General features: G+C 53.3%; 1 protein-coding gene across 3 annotated transcripts in view; it reads right to left on the reverse strand.

Annotated features, from left to right (window-relative positions):
- Positions 1-14,840, reverse strand: part of RBM19 (RNA binding motif protein 19) — a 142,684-nt gene that overhangs the window by 687 nt on the left and 127,157 nt on the right. For all 3 annotated transcript variants that reach the window (XM_024257175.3, XM_024257173.3, XM_054527651.2), the window contains exon 24: positions 464-576. In XM_024257175.3, the coding sequence (XP_024112943.2) occupies positions 479-576 (98 nt within the window). In that variant the 3' untranslated portion in view covers positions 464-478. The remainder of the gene's footprint in view (positions 1-463; positions 577-14,840) is intronic.

Genomic DNA, 14,840 nt, shown 5'->3' on the forward strand with positions numbered 1-14,840 from the left:
GCTAGCAAGGGGAAGGCTGGGCCCAAGGAGATAAGGAAACTGGGCCAGGGTCTCCCAGCTTGAGCTTGGAGACGGAGTTTCATGTCCAAGCAGCCTGATGCCAGAGAGCTGGCCCTCGTCCCCTTACTCTCCTGGGGTGGGGACAGGGGGAGCAGGGGTTCTAGCTCCCTGTGTAGCTGTTCCCAAGTCTCTCTTCCTAACGTGGCTGCTCCCTTGCACTCTTCCGTGTCTGCTACAGAGCAGGTGTGCAGTCAGTGTCTGCTAGAACGTGTCACTGGTGAAACCCAGGATGCCTGGGCCACTGGGCAGTGGCCTGAGGCCTTCCTCATCCCGTCCCCTCCGACCTTGGACCAGTGCAGGGTGGGGCCGCCTGCCGCTCCCTGCCCCGCCCCCCAGCCCACATGGTGGGGAGTGCAGAAGCTGGAGCGGCTGTCCCGGTCCCCAGGGCCCCGGAGCCACGCACCCTCTCGGCGCCAGCTCACAGCTGAAGGGTCTGCTCCTCTCTGTCGCTGTCACTGCCTTCCAGCTGCTCCAGGATCTCGTCCAACACCACAGACCGCTTTTTCTTCGGGGGCTCTGTGGGAGCCCAGATGGCAAGAGAGGAGAAAAGAACAGCCGAGAGGGTTGGGAGGCAGGAAGAGAGAAATGACAGAGGAAGGAGGGAGAGGGGAGAGATGAGCAGAACACGGGTGCGGGGAGACAGAAAAGAAGCGAGAGAATGTGAGAGAGGGAAGTGGGGGGAGAGTGGAGGGAGAGACGATACAGAGGGAGGGGGAGAGAGGACGGGGCAATGAAGAAAGACAAGGAGTAGGGGAGAGAATCAAAGGAGGAATGAGGAGGAGAGAGAAACACTAGGGTTAGTCTCAGCATCACCATGGCGGGGCTGCCTCCCTCGCACCCCCAGAAACTCTCCTGCTTCCCTGGCCATCCCCTCCCCATCTTCTACCCGCAGGGGAAAGGATTCCCTCGAGAAAAAAGAGGGAGAGGGTCTCCTGTGCTGCTTCCTCACAGCAGATCAGAGCTTGGCTTGGAGGAAGCTGAAACCCTTCAGAGAGGCTGAGCCAAGCAGTGGGCAACGGCTGGAGAGACAAGTACAAGCTGTTTCTGTTTTCTTGGAGGCCAGGCTAATGGTGTAGCACATGGCTGGCATACAGCAGGTGCTCAATAAGTGGTGGATGAATAGAACATATGCAAAGCTCAAGGATTCCAGAGGAGGCATGGAGGGAACGACAATTAGAGGTGGCTTTGAAGAGGAGGACTATTTGACTTGGGCTTTGAAGAATGCAGAGGAGTTTTCTGTTAGGAGAGGGGATTCAGGGTCATGAAGAAAAGATGGAGGTAGGAAAGGGTTTGGTGGGCTTAGCCCCACAAGCACCTCCTAATTAGGCACCATCATGAGCCATGGCTCCACTCCTGTCAGCAACCCCACAGGCAGGTGGTATACTGCCTCTTGCAGGAGATGGAACTGAGGCACGGACAGGCAGGTCTGAAGTCACCCAGCTAGGAAGTGGTGGAGCCAGAATTCGAACCCCAGTCACACCTAAGCTCACAGTCTTTCTGCTTTTTATGAAAGTCTCGGGTTCTAGGCAGAGAACTCCAAGGGGATCAATGGTGGCAGGAGAGGACGTGTGGGGCCCCTTGGCCCTCTGGGAAAAGAGCGAGGCTGGGGGAGGCTGGGATCCAGGCTGGCTTCCTCTCAGTCCCTCTTCTAGTCTAACCACTTGTCAATGAGCAGCCTTGCTCGCAGATGAGACAGAGGCAGTGTAAAGAGGCTGTCCAAATCTCCCTTTCCACGGCTCAAACACCTCCCCAAATACATCACCCTGAGGCCCTTTACCTCCGTTCATCCGCAGGCTGTGAGCTTCCTGGAGCTCACAGCAGCGGCCTAGCCTTTTCTACTGAGACCTCCCCAGGGCCAGCACAGTGCTTGGCCCAGAGATGAAGACTTGGTTTCCCTCTGCGTGTTCCTGGGTGAGCGATTTCACCTCTCTGAACCTGTTTCTTCAATCTCATCCCTCCCAAATCAATTCAAACATTGACCCTGTTTCTCATCATCTCCATGGCTGCACCCCAATCCAAGTACCTCTCAGCCCCTCACTAGAGACCCCCCTCCCACCAAGGGATCCCTCTAAAACGTGTGCGTCAGATCCACCACTCCCTAAGAAAGCCCCAAGTTCCTCTGGAGGCGTCACTGGAGCTGGCCCACCTCTCCCTGCTCAAGACCTTTGCACCGGCAGCACCCAGATCTCCCTCTCCCTCTACCCCTGAGCTCCAATGCCACCCCACCCCCTGGCACTTTTTATTACCCACACTGCCGCAGGTCTTTCTTTGTGTGGGATGCTGTCTCACTGCTGTGTCCCTGGCCTTAGCACACTGCCTGGCACCTAGCAAGTGCTTGTGAAATATCCCAGAAAGGGGAATGAGCGGACGGAGCCAGGGTGAGAGACAGACAGCAGAGCCTGCCCCATGGTGAGCGTGCAGAAGGTGCGGGAGGTGCCCACCTGCCTGCCACCTGGGAGCCTCAAGGCCTTGCACTGTACCCATCATTGTTAATCATGAAAAGGGAGAGGGGAACAGGGTGGGCTGGGGTGGTGGGGGCTGGCGGCCTAGGGCTCAGACTCCGGCTTCCTCTCCTTCCTCGTGCCCTCCTAGACACTCTTGGTTTCCTTATAATCGCCAGCCCTGGAGGTGCACAATGGCCTCTGGAAATTGAATTTGTGGGCAGGTAATAGGAGCTGGAAAATAGAATGCAACGAAACAGGGCCTGCAGGCGATCACTGGCGCCCCTCCCATCTGCTAAGATGAGTTGGGGGTGGCAGCTCACTCCTGGGGCAGGGTCCCTGCCTTCCTGCGCCAGGCCTGGCCTGGGGTCTAAGGGATGGCCAGTGGTGGCGGCATGGGATTTTTTCTTCTCTCCCACATCCTGACAACTTGGAGGGACTGGCGAGGGGAGTTCTAGCCTCATCCATTGTGTCAGCTCAACCTTTAAGATAGACCTGGACTTGGGGCGCTTCTTCCCCACGTTCCTGCACTCCTGGGCTGCACCACCATCGCCTCTGGATTCCCCTGCCCACCCCTCCCAGAAGTCTGGTCTCGAACGGCAGCCAGAGGGAGCTTGTTAAATCCTCCATCACGGCATGCCGTTCCTTTGCTCAAGCCTCCAGGGGCACCATCTCACCTGGGGAAAAGCTAAAGTTGTCACGTCGGCTGCCAGGGCCACTGAGCAGGCCCCGCCACCTCTCTGCTTCTCTCCCACTCTGCTCAGGCACTTGGGCCCCTTCCTGGCTCCTGGCTTCCAGCACTCCCACCTCAGGGCCTTGTACCTGCTGTTCCCTTGGTCTGGAATGCTCTTCCTCCACGGAGCCACTCAGGGGCCTTAGCTTTTCAGTGAAGCTTCCCTCCTTATTTAAAATCCCAAGTCCTCGGAGTGCCCTGATGTGCACTTCCTAATCCCTTTCCTGTCCACTTCCCCCACAGCATGTCTCCCGGTCTCACTGCGTGTCATGTTTCCACTTTACTATCTGTCTTCTGTCTGTTTTGTCCACTGTTGCATTCCCAATGCCCAGAACTGTGCCTGGCACATAGTAGATGCTCAATAAATGTGTGCTGAGAGACTGAGGGAGTGAATGACAGGGAAAATTGAGGGTCAAGTAGTGTAGGTTGTTGAAGGACAAACAGCAGCTGAGACGAGGCCAAGAGCAGTTGTTCAGAGCCTTCATTCCTGCTCTCATCCCCTCACATGACGGAGACACCTGCAGCACCTGCTCTGGGTTGGGCATGGTGGGGAACAAGCCTGGCTTGGCACCACCTAAGGCTTTCTGGTCTGGCAGGGGGAGATGGAGAAAGAACCAGATAGTTATGCCTCAATTTCTAACCTGTAAAATGGAAATACTAGGGGTTGTGGTGAGGCTGAAATGAGTAAAAAGGGCAATGCCCGGCCCCTGGTTAGGGCTCAGTCGATGGTGCTGAGACTAACACCTGTGTTACTATTATTGATAGGAAAGATGCTGACTTCGTGTCTCTCTTGGTCACTGGGGCAGTGAGTGCTCACGGGGCGGGGCCTCTTACGCGGAGCCTGGCTTTGTGGCCTCGATGAACCAAAACATCTCATTCCTTTACCTGCCAACTATGTACTCATGTATCATAAGCCAGCCTCCGTGCTCCTGGGCCTGGCATATCTGCCATGGTTCAGGCTGGGCCCCCAACTGCCCCCTGGAGGACACATCAGGCCCCGAGTTCCCACCAAATGACACCCCGCACCTCCCACTGGCCCTGCTTCCTTGAGGAGCACCCTGTTTGCAGGGAACAGCTGCTGAAATCCCACTTCCCCGACATCAAAAGCCTCAGTGGGTTTTCACCAAACAAACATAATGCAGAACCGGAGAAAGGTGTAAAATAAATAAACGAAACAAGCTGTGTATTTTCTTTCAGTATTACAGCTGCACCCGAAGATAAACAACAAGTGAATGTCACCAAACATCAATACCCGAGAAATTAACTTGACAAAAAGCTCAGCCGTCCCCCGACAACCCCCCAGTCCTGCCCCCCTCCCCCTCAACCTCCAACCACCATTTTTGCATTTCTGGAGTTCCCACCTAATGATTTTATTTTTCAATTAATTCCTTGACAGAATGCCAGCCTGTGTCTCTCCCTTCCCTGGCTGGAGCTGTCGGCCCTGCATGGGAGGCACAGGCAGGCAGGGAGAAAGGCGCAGGCAGGGAGAAAGGGCGGGGGGGCGTCGGGAGGACAAGAGAAAGCGCTTCTTGGGGTTTTGTTCTGGAAGCAGACGTTGAGGAAAGGCAAGCTGGGGGAGAGGAGCGTGGCTGATAAGGGGAGAAGGGAGTTCTGAAAGGAACCCTGGGATGAGGCAGGCGTGAAAAGCTCGGGGAGGGGAAAAGCACTGGGCCAGGAAGCCCAGGGCTGGATTCTGAGCGGAGAGGCCTGAGGTACAGGGTGGAGGGTGCTAGATGCAGGGTGCTGGGTGGGTGAGCTGCCAGGATCAAACTCTGCTGCTCCTGGCTGGTCAACCTCGGGTAAGTTGCTTCACCTCTCTGGGCTCCTCTCAGTTTCTGCAGTTACTGAATGGTGATGAAATGTACACGCCTAGGGTGTGTAAGGATATTAAAAGAATGAATATATGTATGTAACGCCTTCACAATAGTGCCTAGCACACGGCAAGCTGTCAATACAGGTTGGTCATTCTTACTGCTGTTGATGGAATCTGTTACTGAGAGCACGAGGGTGGGCCACTCCCCTCCTCTATAACACGAGGATAGCAACAGCAGCTCTCGACTCTGTCTCAAAAAAAAAAAAAAAAAGTGACCAGTGGGATGGAGCAGGGCCTCCCACTGTGGGCCCACAGAAGAGTGTCTGGATTTGCTGACATGATTTGCCATGAATACAGAAATCAGTGACTAATGTTCAAAAACAGGGAGATGCTACATGAGAATCTGCACCTCTAGTTTCTCTTGAACCTGGAATGGCTAACCTGTGAGTGTGGCAGACTTGTCCCCTCCCTGCCTACAGGTAACTGATGAGGCTGTGCACTAGCTGCCCCTGGAGACAGGAAGCCTCACTTAAGGGGGCTTTTCTTCCTGTTCCTGGAGGCTCCTGAGTTGCTACTTCCTGAGACAGAGAATAGGCAAGGCTTCGACAAACTCCGCTAAGTTGGAGACAGAACTGATTCCAAGAGGCCGGGGTGAAGGGCAGGGGTCGGGGGCACAGGTGGGTGAGGGGAGGAAGGAGGTTGGGGCAGAGTGTGGAGGCCAGAATGAGGCACCACAATCTTCAGACTCGGTGGTGTGCAGTCCTAGGCTGCTGGGGGACACCAGCCACCTGTAGCTCCCACCCTTGGGGAGTATGAGGGTGCCATGGTGTGGGTACCGCAGGGGGCTGGGCACCCGGGGGCTGGCCTGGCTTGGGAGGCTGCCTGCTCTGGAAGGCTGGCTGAGCCAGACCCCCACCCTCAGTTGCTGGTGCCTCTGCCTGGGTCTCTCCCTGTCCTCCCTGGCTTCAGATCTTGCAGCCCCCACGGGCAGAGCTCTCCTACCCAGATGGGTCTGCATCTCAGGGCTCTGTGTACAGCAGGCACACATTAGGTAAGCACAGAATAAAGGGTACTCTTCAGGAGATTGGCCTGGCTCCTAAGACCAAGCCAATGTCCCTTTATTGATACAGGAGGCTGTTTTAGGGCTGTGCCTTTTTTTTTTTTAAATAGACAGAATCTCACACTGTCACCCAGGTGAGTGCAGTGGAGTGATCTCAGCTCACTGAAACCTCTGCTTTCTGGGTTTGAGCAACTCTTGTGCCTCAGCCTCCCGAGTAGCTAGGATTACAGGCGTGCACCACCAGGCCCAACTAATTTTTGTATTTTTGGTGGAAATGAGATTTCACCATGTTGGACATGAGCTCAAGTGATCCACCCGCCTTGGCCTCCTAACATGCTGGGATTATAGGCGTGAGCCACTACGACCAGCCAGTTGTGCCTTTTTAAAACACAGCGAGTCCTTCTAAGAACTAGGTATGATCTGAGAGGGTCCTTGTGCAGAGCGGGTGGGCAGGAGCCTGGGCCGCAGACGGGCCTCTGCCACTGTGGGACTTTCAGAAGCTGCTAAGCTCCTTAACTCAGTGCTCCCACCTGTTAAATGGGGGCGGTGCCTGCTCTGCTTATCTCATGGGGACCGTAAGGGTTCCTGCCTTCAGTCACTCTTAGCAAGCATGACCCAGCATATTCTATGTGCCAGGAATGATGCTGGGGATATGGCAGTGAACAAAACTCCACAGGATAAACTAAACCACCAGCCATGGGGGCCACACTGGGGCTCAGGATGGACAGGACGAGGTGGGACCTGAGTGCTGCCACTTGATGGTCCTAGCCTTCTCTGAGTTACCAAAGTTACTCTTCTGTAGACAGGACACAGTAGTAGCAGCCACTACAGGGGATTTGATGAGATAAAGCATGAGATCACTTAGCCCAGGGCCCGGCCCGTTGAGGTGCCAGGCAAACATGAAAGCTAACAATCAAAGGGTCCTGTGAGGCCACCCCAGAGGACAGGCAGTGCCCAGCAAAGGGGAAATCCAGCTGCCCAAGATAAAGCTGAGGGGCGAGCCACAGGGACCACTCCTCAGGCACCTGCTGGCTCTAAGCAGCAGGCTGGCTCTGGACTTTCCTACAGAAATTCTACCAGCTGGGTAACATCATTGTCCCACTTTTCAGATGAGGAAGCAGCCACACTAGGGCTCTGAAGAGTCAAGTGGCCACACTTTCCAAGCAGGACCTTGAGCTCAGATAGGGGTGGCTCCAGCCTTGCTGGTACAGCACAGTAAAGCCTGCCCTGCAGTGGGGGGACACTAGCCCAGCCTCCCTAGGAGGGAGGGTCTCAACAGGAAAAGCATCAACAGACCTGGGCCATGTAGCAGCAATTTCCTTTTCAAAGGCCATTAGTTCTCAATCCAGCTGTCTGACAGAATCAGCTAGGAACCCACTGATACCTGGATCCTCCCTCCAGAGGTTCTGATGCAAATGGCCTGGGGTGGGCACGGGGTATTATGACTGCTATGATGACTGATGTTATTAATCTTGGTGCTGAGGACTTGGGCTCCCTGAGTGGCTGGAGACTGGGTCAGTGGGTGGAGTAACTTCCCTCTGTGCTCTGGGTGTCTTGTGTGTGTGCAGAATTCTATGACTGGCCACGCACAACCCCATACACAGGGGCCGGTGAAGGTGCTGCAGCCCGGATACCCGTGGAGTTACCCTGAGCTAGGGCTGTGGGCGTGGGCTATATGCCTGGGGGCTTCTAGACTTGGTCCCACGTGTTTGTATTAGTTACAGATACTGGGAGACCTGTGCAGGCTGGGAAGCAAGGGGAGTGTCCCGGTGAAGGTGACTCACTGCAGAGGGAAAAGGGAAAAAGAACCAGGAAAGGTGGGAAGGCATCCCCTACTCCTCTGCCTCAGGTCTGGAGGAATCTCCCAAGTCTTAGGGTTTGGTCCACATTAGTTACTGATCTCTTTTCTTTTGGCATATGCCCTGGGTTGGAAAGCAGAGGCTGAAAGGGAGCAGCTGGTAACATCTCATAGGGCCAAGGTATAGTGGTGTCTGTACCAGGCTGTGTAAGTGCAAAGGCTCGAGGGTCCAGGTAGGAATATGACGGCATCAAACAGTCCAGGGGGTCGGCGGAAGACTACAGGGAGGGCTATGCATTGTGGGTAAGCAGAAGCCCAGCCTTCGTATAAACGTGCAGCCATTCCTTGGGCCTGGTGCCCTGTGGGAATGTGGAACCAGGCTGGCCAAATCTGATTTTTCAGAAGAGGTCAGAATCTTGAATTTCAGGTCCAATCTTCCAATAGGAAAATAGTGATGATTCACTCAAAACCATTGTTTTCATATTTGGTAGGCAAAATAAAGATCTAATTTCAGCCGACAACTTGCCAGTGTGGTCTCTGCTCTTTTCTCTGTCTCCTCTCTGTCTACCAAACCCCACTACTTTCACTTGTGGTCATGAGGCAGTAATAAAAACCTTGTCTGTGTGTTTTCCTTGGGTTTCTCCGGGCTGGGCCAGCCTACAGCTCAGAAATAAAACTGGCCACCCCCTACCACCAGCTACAACCCTGGAGGGAAACCCACCCTCCTCCTGTCCCTGTTTCTAGCACTGTGGTCCCCAAGTCCCCAAACCCTTGTCCAATCCTGGCCCAGCCCCTGCCCCTCCCAAGTCGCTCTGAAATTCTCCTTCTGTCAGTTTAATTCTGTGATCGATGAGGAAGAGCACGAGAAATGGCCCGGCACAGCTGGCTTCCCCGTTAGCCCTAGCAGGGATTCCTGGCCTTGCTGGCGACGGCTGAGTGAAATGTTTGCGGAACGCAGAGAACACAAGTCAATAACAATTTAGCTGGATTGGGAGCAAGTACCTTCCCCGCACGGACAGTCGCTCCCGGGGGAAGGGGAAGAGAGTGTGCGGGATATTGCCGAAGCACTTGGAATTATTTCCAAAACACCGCCCAGCGAGGCTCAGGCGTGGGGAGTGGAAGGAAGTAGGAGGTGGTGACTGGGCGATACCTGCTCCAGCTGGTCTCCAGGCCCCCCAGCCTCCCTGCACCACTGCAGGGAGAAGGATTTTGCTCTCTGATCATGGCTCCCTGCACGGCCAGCCATGTGCACCACTTGGGCGCACACTTGGGAACTGCCTTGACCGAAAGAATTCCCTCTCCTTGATTTTTCTCCTCTGGATTCAGCCTCCAGCAGCTGAGGTAGCTAGGGGTGTGAGAAAGAGTGGGTTTCCTGGGCAACCTCAACCTCTCCTGGAACCACTTCCCAACATGACCAGGAGCTGGAGATAGGTTAAAACACACTACCCTGAACACAAAAAGTGATCATTTCTTTTTTCTTTTTTTTCTGAGACTAAGTCTCACTCTGTTGCCCAGGATGGAGTGCAGTGGTGTGATCTCGGCTCACTGCAACTTCTGTCTCCCGGGTTCAAGTGATTCTTCTGCCTCAGCCTTCTGAGTAGCTGGGATTACGGGCGCACGCCACCACGCCTGGCTAATTTTTGTATTTGTAGAAGAGACAGGGCTTCGCCGTGTTGGCCAGGCTGGTCTTGAACTCCTGGGCTCAAGTGATCCACCCACCTTGGCCTCCCAAAGTGCTGGGATTACAGGCGTGAGCCACCACTTTTGGCTGAAAAGTGATCATTTCAAAGAGGTCAGGGATAAATCACCCACATATCCCCATGCCCCACCCAGTCTCGGCCTTTCCTGTCAGGACCCGCTATGGCAATCCGGGACAGTCTCCCTCTTTGTCCACCTCCTGCTTAGGCCTTCAACACCTCTGGAGGAAGGGCTGCCACAGTCAAGTCTCCAGGAGAAAACAACAAGGACCCAGGTGAAGGAATGAAAATGGGAAGCTTACAGAAAACCTCTGTCTCCAGGTGGATGGAAGGAACCACCACCAAGGGATATTTTGAATAACAAATTCTGTGGCTTCACATCCTTGCTTGAACTTAAAGCCCGATGATTATGTTTTCATGGGCAAGATCAAGGCGGCCTATTCGCAAGGGTTGACGTGGGGATAACAGACTCTCTTGGTCTCCAGTCTTTTGAAAATGTATGGTCCTGTGAATGATTAAGTTACAGAAGTGGGGAGGGGGGTGAACTCTTGCAGGCTTTAAATATCATCTGTCTGCTGATGACTTCCAAAGTTATATCTCAGCCCAGACTTCGCCCCTGAGCTCCCAACTCATAGATCTATCTGCCTGACATCGAGGGGAGTCCTAATAGGTGTCTCAACTTCAACACATTCAGAACACCCCTGCCCAGCCACCTGTTCTTCCCACCTTCCTGGGCCTCCACTCACTACGCAGCACCACCATCCTGTGAGTGGCCTGGAGCAAAAACCTATGCACCAGTTTTGATTTTTTTCCTGCCTTCCAGAAGCAAGTCTGGCCGGCTCTACCTTTACGCAAAATGCTCAATCCACCTGCTTCCCCACCTCCACAGCCTCTGCTGCATGGTCCTTGCTGGCCTGGATGGGACCTCTGCCCTCCATTCTTGCCCCTCTACAATGCAGGGGATGAGGTCTGACAGTGTGAATCGGGTCTCGAGACTCTTCTCCTCAAATCTTCTGGGAGCTTCCCACTGCACCTTGAATACAAGCTGGGCTTCTTGCCAGGCCAGAGAAGGCCCCAGGAGGAACCCCTGTTGGCTTCTCTGCCTACTTTGAACACACTCTGACCCCAGGACCTTGGCACCTGTGGCTTCTGCTACCTGGGATAGTTCCCTCCAGATCTTTGGCTGGTTGGTCCCTTTGAATCATACAGAAATGCTGACTTGGCAGAAAGACTTTCCAACCACCATATTTGGAATCTCTCCTTTCCCTCTCTGGTCCTGAAGAGCTCATTATGCTTCTTTTTTCTTCTTTTTTTTTAAAGAGACAGGGTCTTGCTCTGTTGCCCAGGCTGGAGTGCAGTGGCATAATCATGGCTTGCTGCAGCCTCGAACTCCTGGGCTCAAGCGATCCTCCCACCTCAGCCTCCTGAGTAGCTGGGACTACAGGTGTGCGCCACCATGCCTGGCTAATTTAAAAAGTTTTTTTTAGAGACGGGGTCTCCCTATGTGGCTCAGACTGGTCTCAAACCCCTAGGCTCAAGTGATCCTCCTGCCTCGGCGTCTCAAAGCACTGGGATTACAGGTATGAGCCACTGCATCCAACCATATGTTACCCTTCCTAATTTCCACCACAGGACTTGGTATCATTAGAACTTTGTTGCTATTTATTTATTTTTTTTGGTGGGGCAGGGGAAGGGGGCAATCATCTGCCTCTCTCACTCAAATATCAGCTCCATGAGGGAGGACTTTCTCTTTTGTACACTGCTTTGCCCTCAGTGCCTAGAGCACGGCTTGATAATAAGGTAATCAGTGAAGAACTGTAGAATGAATGAATGAATAAATGGGGCCTCCTATCCAGGGAAGCTGGAGATCTAAGCACAGGACTCCAGTTGCAGGGCACTGGGGGTACAGTTATGATGCCTCTAGAGTTATATGCTCTGAGAAAGTGGGGAGTCACCGTGGGAGGAACTAGCCACTCCTGGCCTTTGGATAAAATAAGGGCAGCCACTTCAGAAGGCCTAGGGGCTGCAAGCCCTTTCTTTGAAGAGCCAGAAAGTAAAAACTTTAGGCTTGGTGGGCCATAGGGTCTCCGTCACAACCACTCAGCTTTGTCCTTGCAGGGGAAGAAAGTAGCCCTAGAAGATATATGAACAAATGGGCATGCCTGTGTTCCAATACAACTTTATTTATAAAAATAGATTATAGGCTGTGGTTTGCAACTGCTGCTGTACCTGGATCAGGAACCCAGATCCAATAAAGAGAGGGCAATTTGGGATTTAGGAGGTGCTGAGGATATAGGGTATGATGGAACACCCAGGTATAGACATTAACTACAGTTCTGCAGTGTCCAGACCTGTATGCCTTCAGGCCGGGCACTAGACTGCTCTGGGTCTTGGTTTGTGCTTCGGTAAAATGGAAGCAACACTGTTCTTCGGGGAGCTGTGAGCCTGAAATCAGACTGAGTTATGTAAAACCACCTGGTATCACTCTCTGCACATGGTAGGTCCATGACAAAGCTTTCTTGCCCTCTTTCTTTCCTTTCCTTCTGACTTGATCTTTATAAGAACTTACATGATTGCCTTTTCAGACCAGCGGTGCTTCAAAGCACCCAGTTAGGAATATCTGGCTTTGACCACACAGGGCTCCAGTGCCAACCGCACACCTGGCTAAGCGTGGGGCCTGGAGCACATTAGCCAGCTTTTCTGAGCCCGGCTTCCTTCCTTGTGGGGTGACTGTGAAGATGAACTGAGTTAATGCTCACACAGTGTCCAGCACCTATTAGATGCTCAATTAAATTCTAATCATCATTCTGATGATTAGGTTCTTATGTATGTTCATTTTTTCACCCCACAAATGGTCACTGAGTGCCTCCTCTCTGTGTTAGATGTGGGGCCCAGGCAGGGTGGGCAAAGGGCCTTGTACCCTCCCAAAGGATAAAATGTCACATGGAGAAGGATCTTAATTGCACACGTGAGCACCTGACAGCAGGCTGTGGTATTCGAGGAGGACCAGGGGAGGGGCATGACAAGAGAATCACGAGAAGGAGGGGTGTGGGGGAAAAGCTGCATCTTTGACACTCTGGCTGGGAGGCAGTGGGGGCCGGGGTCAGTGGGGGCTGCTGGGACCAGGGCTCTAGCAAGCAGGCTCCTTCCCTGCCCCCCGTGAGGCTGGGAGGGTGACTGTTTGCTAGAGGCCAGCGACCCATGGGGACAGCCACCCGTCTATGCCGGAAGAGCGCTTCTCTGGGCGCTCTGCTCATAGATCTCCCGCCCCAGCCCAGCCTGGCTTGGGCAGGCGGGGGAAGGCGCCACTGCCAGCCACTCGCCATGCTGGTCATGTCTGCGCTCCCAGCTCTGGAGGTGAAAGGTAGAGACGCTAACCACAGCCCATCAGTCCTCCCCAGCTGGAATAAGACAACACGGGAAGCCGAGCCACGCTCCCGGCCAAATAAAAGCCTGTTTGCCCGGCCTCCCTGGCTGTGAACGCCGTAAAACAGAGGGTTCTGCGCACGGATTTCTTCCATACCATTATATTCTCTCGGCTGCGCTCGCAGGTACTGTGGCCTGCCGTGGCCCTGAAAGCTTCTCGATGCCGTGACCCTGCTGGTTTGTAACACGCTCGGGAAGAAAAGGACACAGCCAGCGGTGGACTTTCCTCTTTCTTCCCTCCTTGCTCTCTCTTTTCAAACTCCCACATGCAAGGCAGTGAAGAAAAGCACTTCACCTACCACGGGGCTGCTGCGCTGGAGATGAGAAACCTGATTCTTGGCCAGCAAGGAAGGGAGGAGGCGCGGGGCACCGGGCAGGGGCAGGAAGAGGACAGGGGAGATGGGGAGGGCAGTTTGGTGGAAAACGTCTGTCTTGCTATTCCCTTTTGAAAGCATCTCCGTCTGGTGTCAAGGTCTTTGCCTACTCAGGCCAACTTTTACAATGACTTTCAAAGCCCTGTCCTTCGCTGTTCAATTTGACAGGTGTTTTGCAAGCATCAACTTGCAAGGAAAAATATAATGCCCTGCCATTATACAGGGACAATGGATAAAATGAAGGCTTCTGCTTGGTGGGGAGGGGCTGGGGGGTTTACAACAAGCTTCTTTTGGCTGCCAATAAGGACCTGGATAAGCAGAGAGCTCGAGTCTGGGTGCGGAGCATAATGAGTTATTGTAACTGCCTTGGAAGGCAGGACATTACAGTTGCTGCTTGAGCAGCGAGTCCTCCTCCTTCTCCTCATGGCACCTGGGCACTAATAAGCTCCTACAAGGTGCCAGGCTCTGTGCTATGCCATGGAGACAAGGGAGAACAGGTGGCATCTGTGGCCAGATGTAAACATCCTATCCCAAGCAATGCTTATGTGTCAGGCATACCTGTCCTCCTCCTTACCCCACCCCCAAACACACATGTCCCAAGCAATGCTTATGTGTCAGGCATACCTGTCCTCCTACTTACTACACACACACACTCACACACACACGTCCCAAGCAATGCTTATGTGTCAGGCATACCTATCCCCCTACTTACTACATACATACAGACACACACACACACACACACACATACGTCCCAAGTAATGTTTATGTGTCAGGCATACCTATCCCCCTACTTACTACATACATACAGACACACACACACACACACACACACGTCCCAAGCAATGCTTATGTGTCAGGCATACCTATCCCCCTACTTACTACACACACACAAACACACACACACACACACACACACGTCCCAAGCAATGCTTATGTGTCAGGCATACCTGTCCTCCTTACTACATACATATACACACACACACATACACACACACACACACACACACACGTCCCAAGCAATGCTTATGTGTCAGGCATACCTATCCCCCTACTTACTACACACACACACACATCCCAAGCAATGCTTATGTGTCAGGCATACCTATCCCCCTACTTACTACACACACACACACACACACACACACACACACACACAGACACGTCCCAAGCAATGCTTATGTGTCAGGCATACCTATCCCCCTACTTACTACACACACACACACACACACACACACACACACGTCCCAAGCAATGCTTATATGTCAGGTATACCCATCCTCCTACTTAATACACACACACACACACACACACACACACACACATATGTCCTAAGCAATGCTTATGTGTCAGGTATACCCAGCCTACTTACTACACACACACACACACACACACACACACAAGTCCCAAGCAATGTTTATGTGTCAGGTATACCCAT

Source organism: Pongo abelii, chromosome 10, assembly GCF_028885655.2.
Source record: "Pongo abelii isolate AG06213 chromosome 10, NHGRI_mPonAbe1-v2.0_pri, whole genome shotgun sequence".
NCBI classification, from domain to species: domain Eukaryota; kingdom Metazoa; phylum Chordata; class Mammalia; order Primates; family Hominidae; genus Pongo; species Pongo abelii.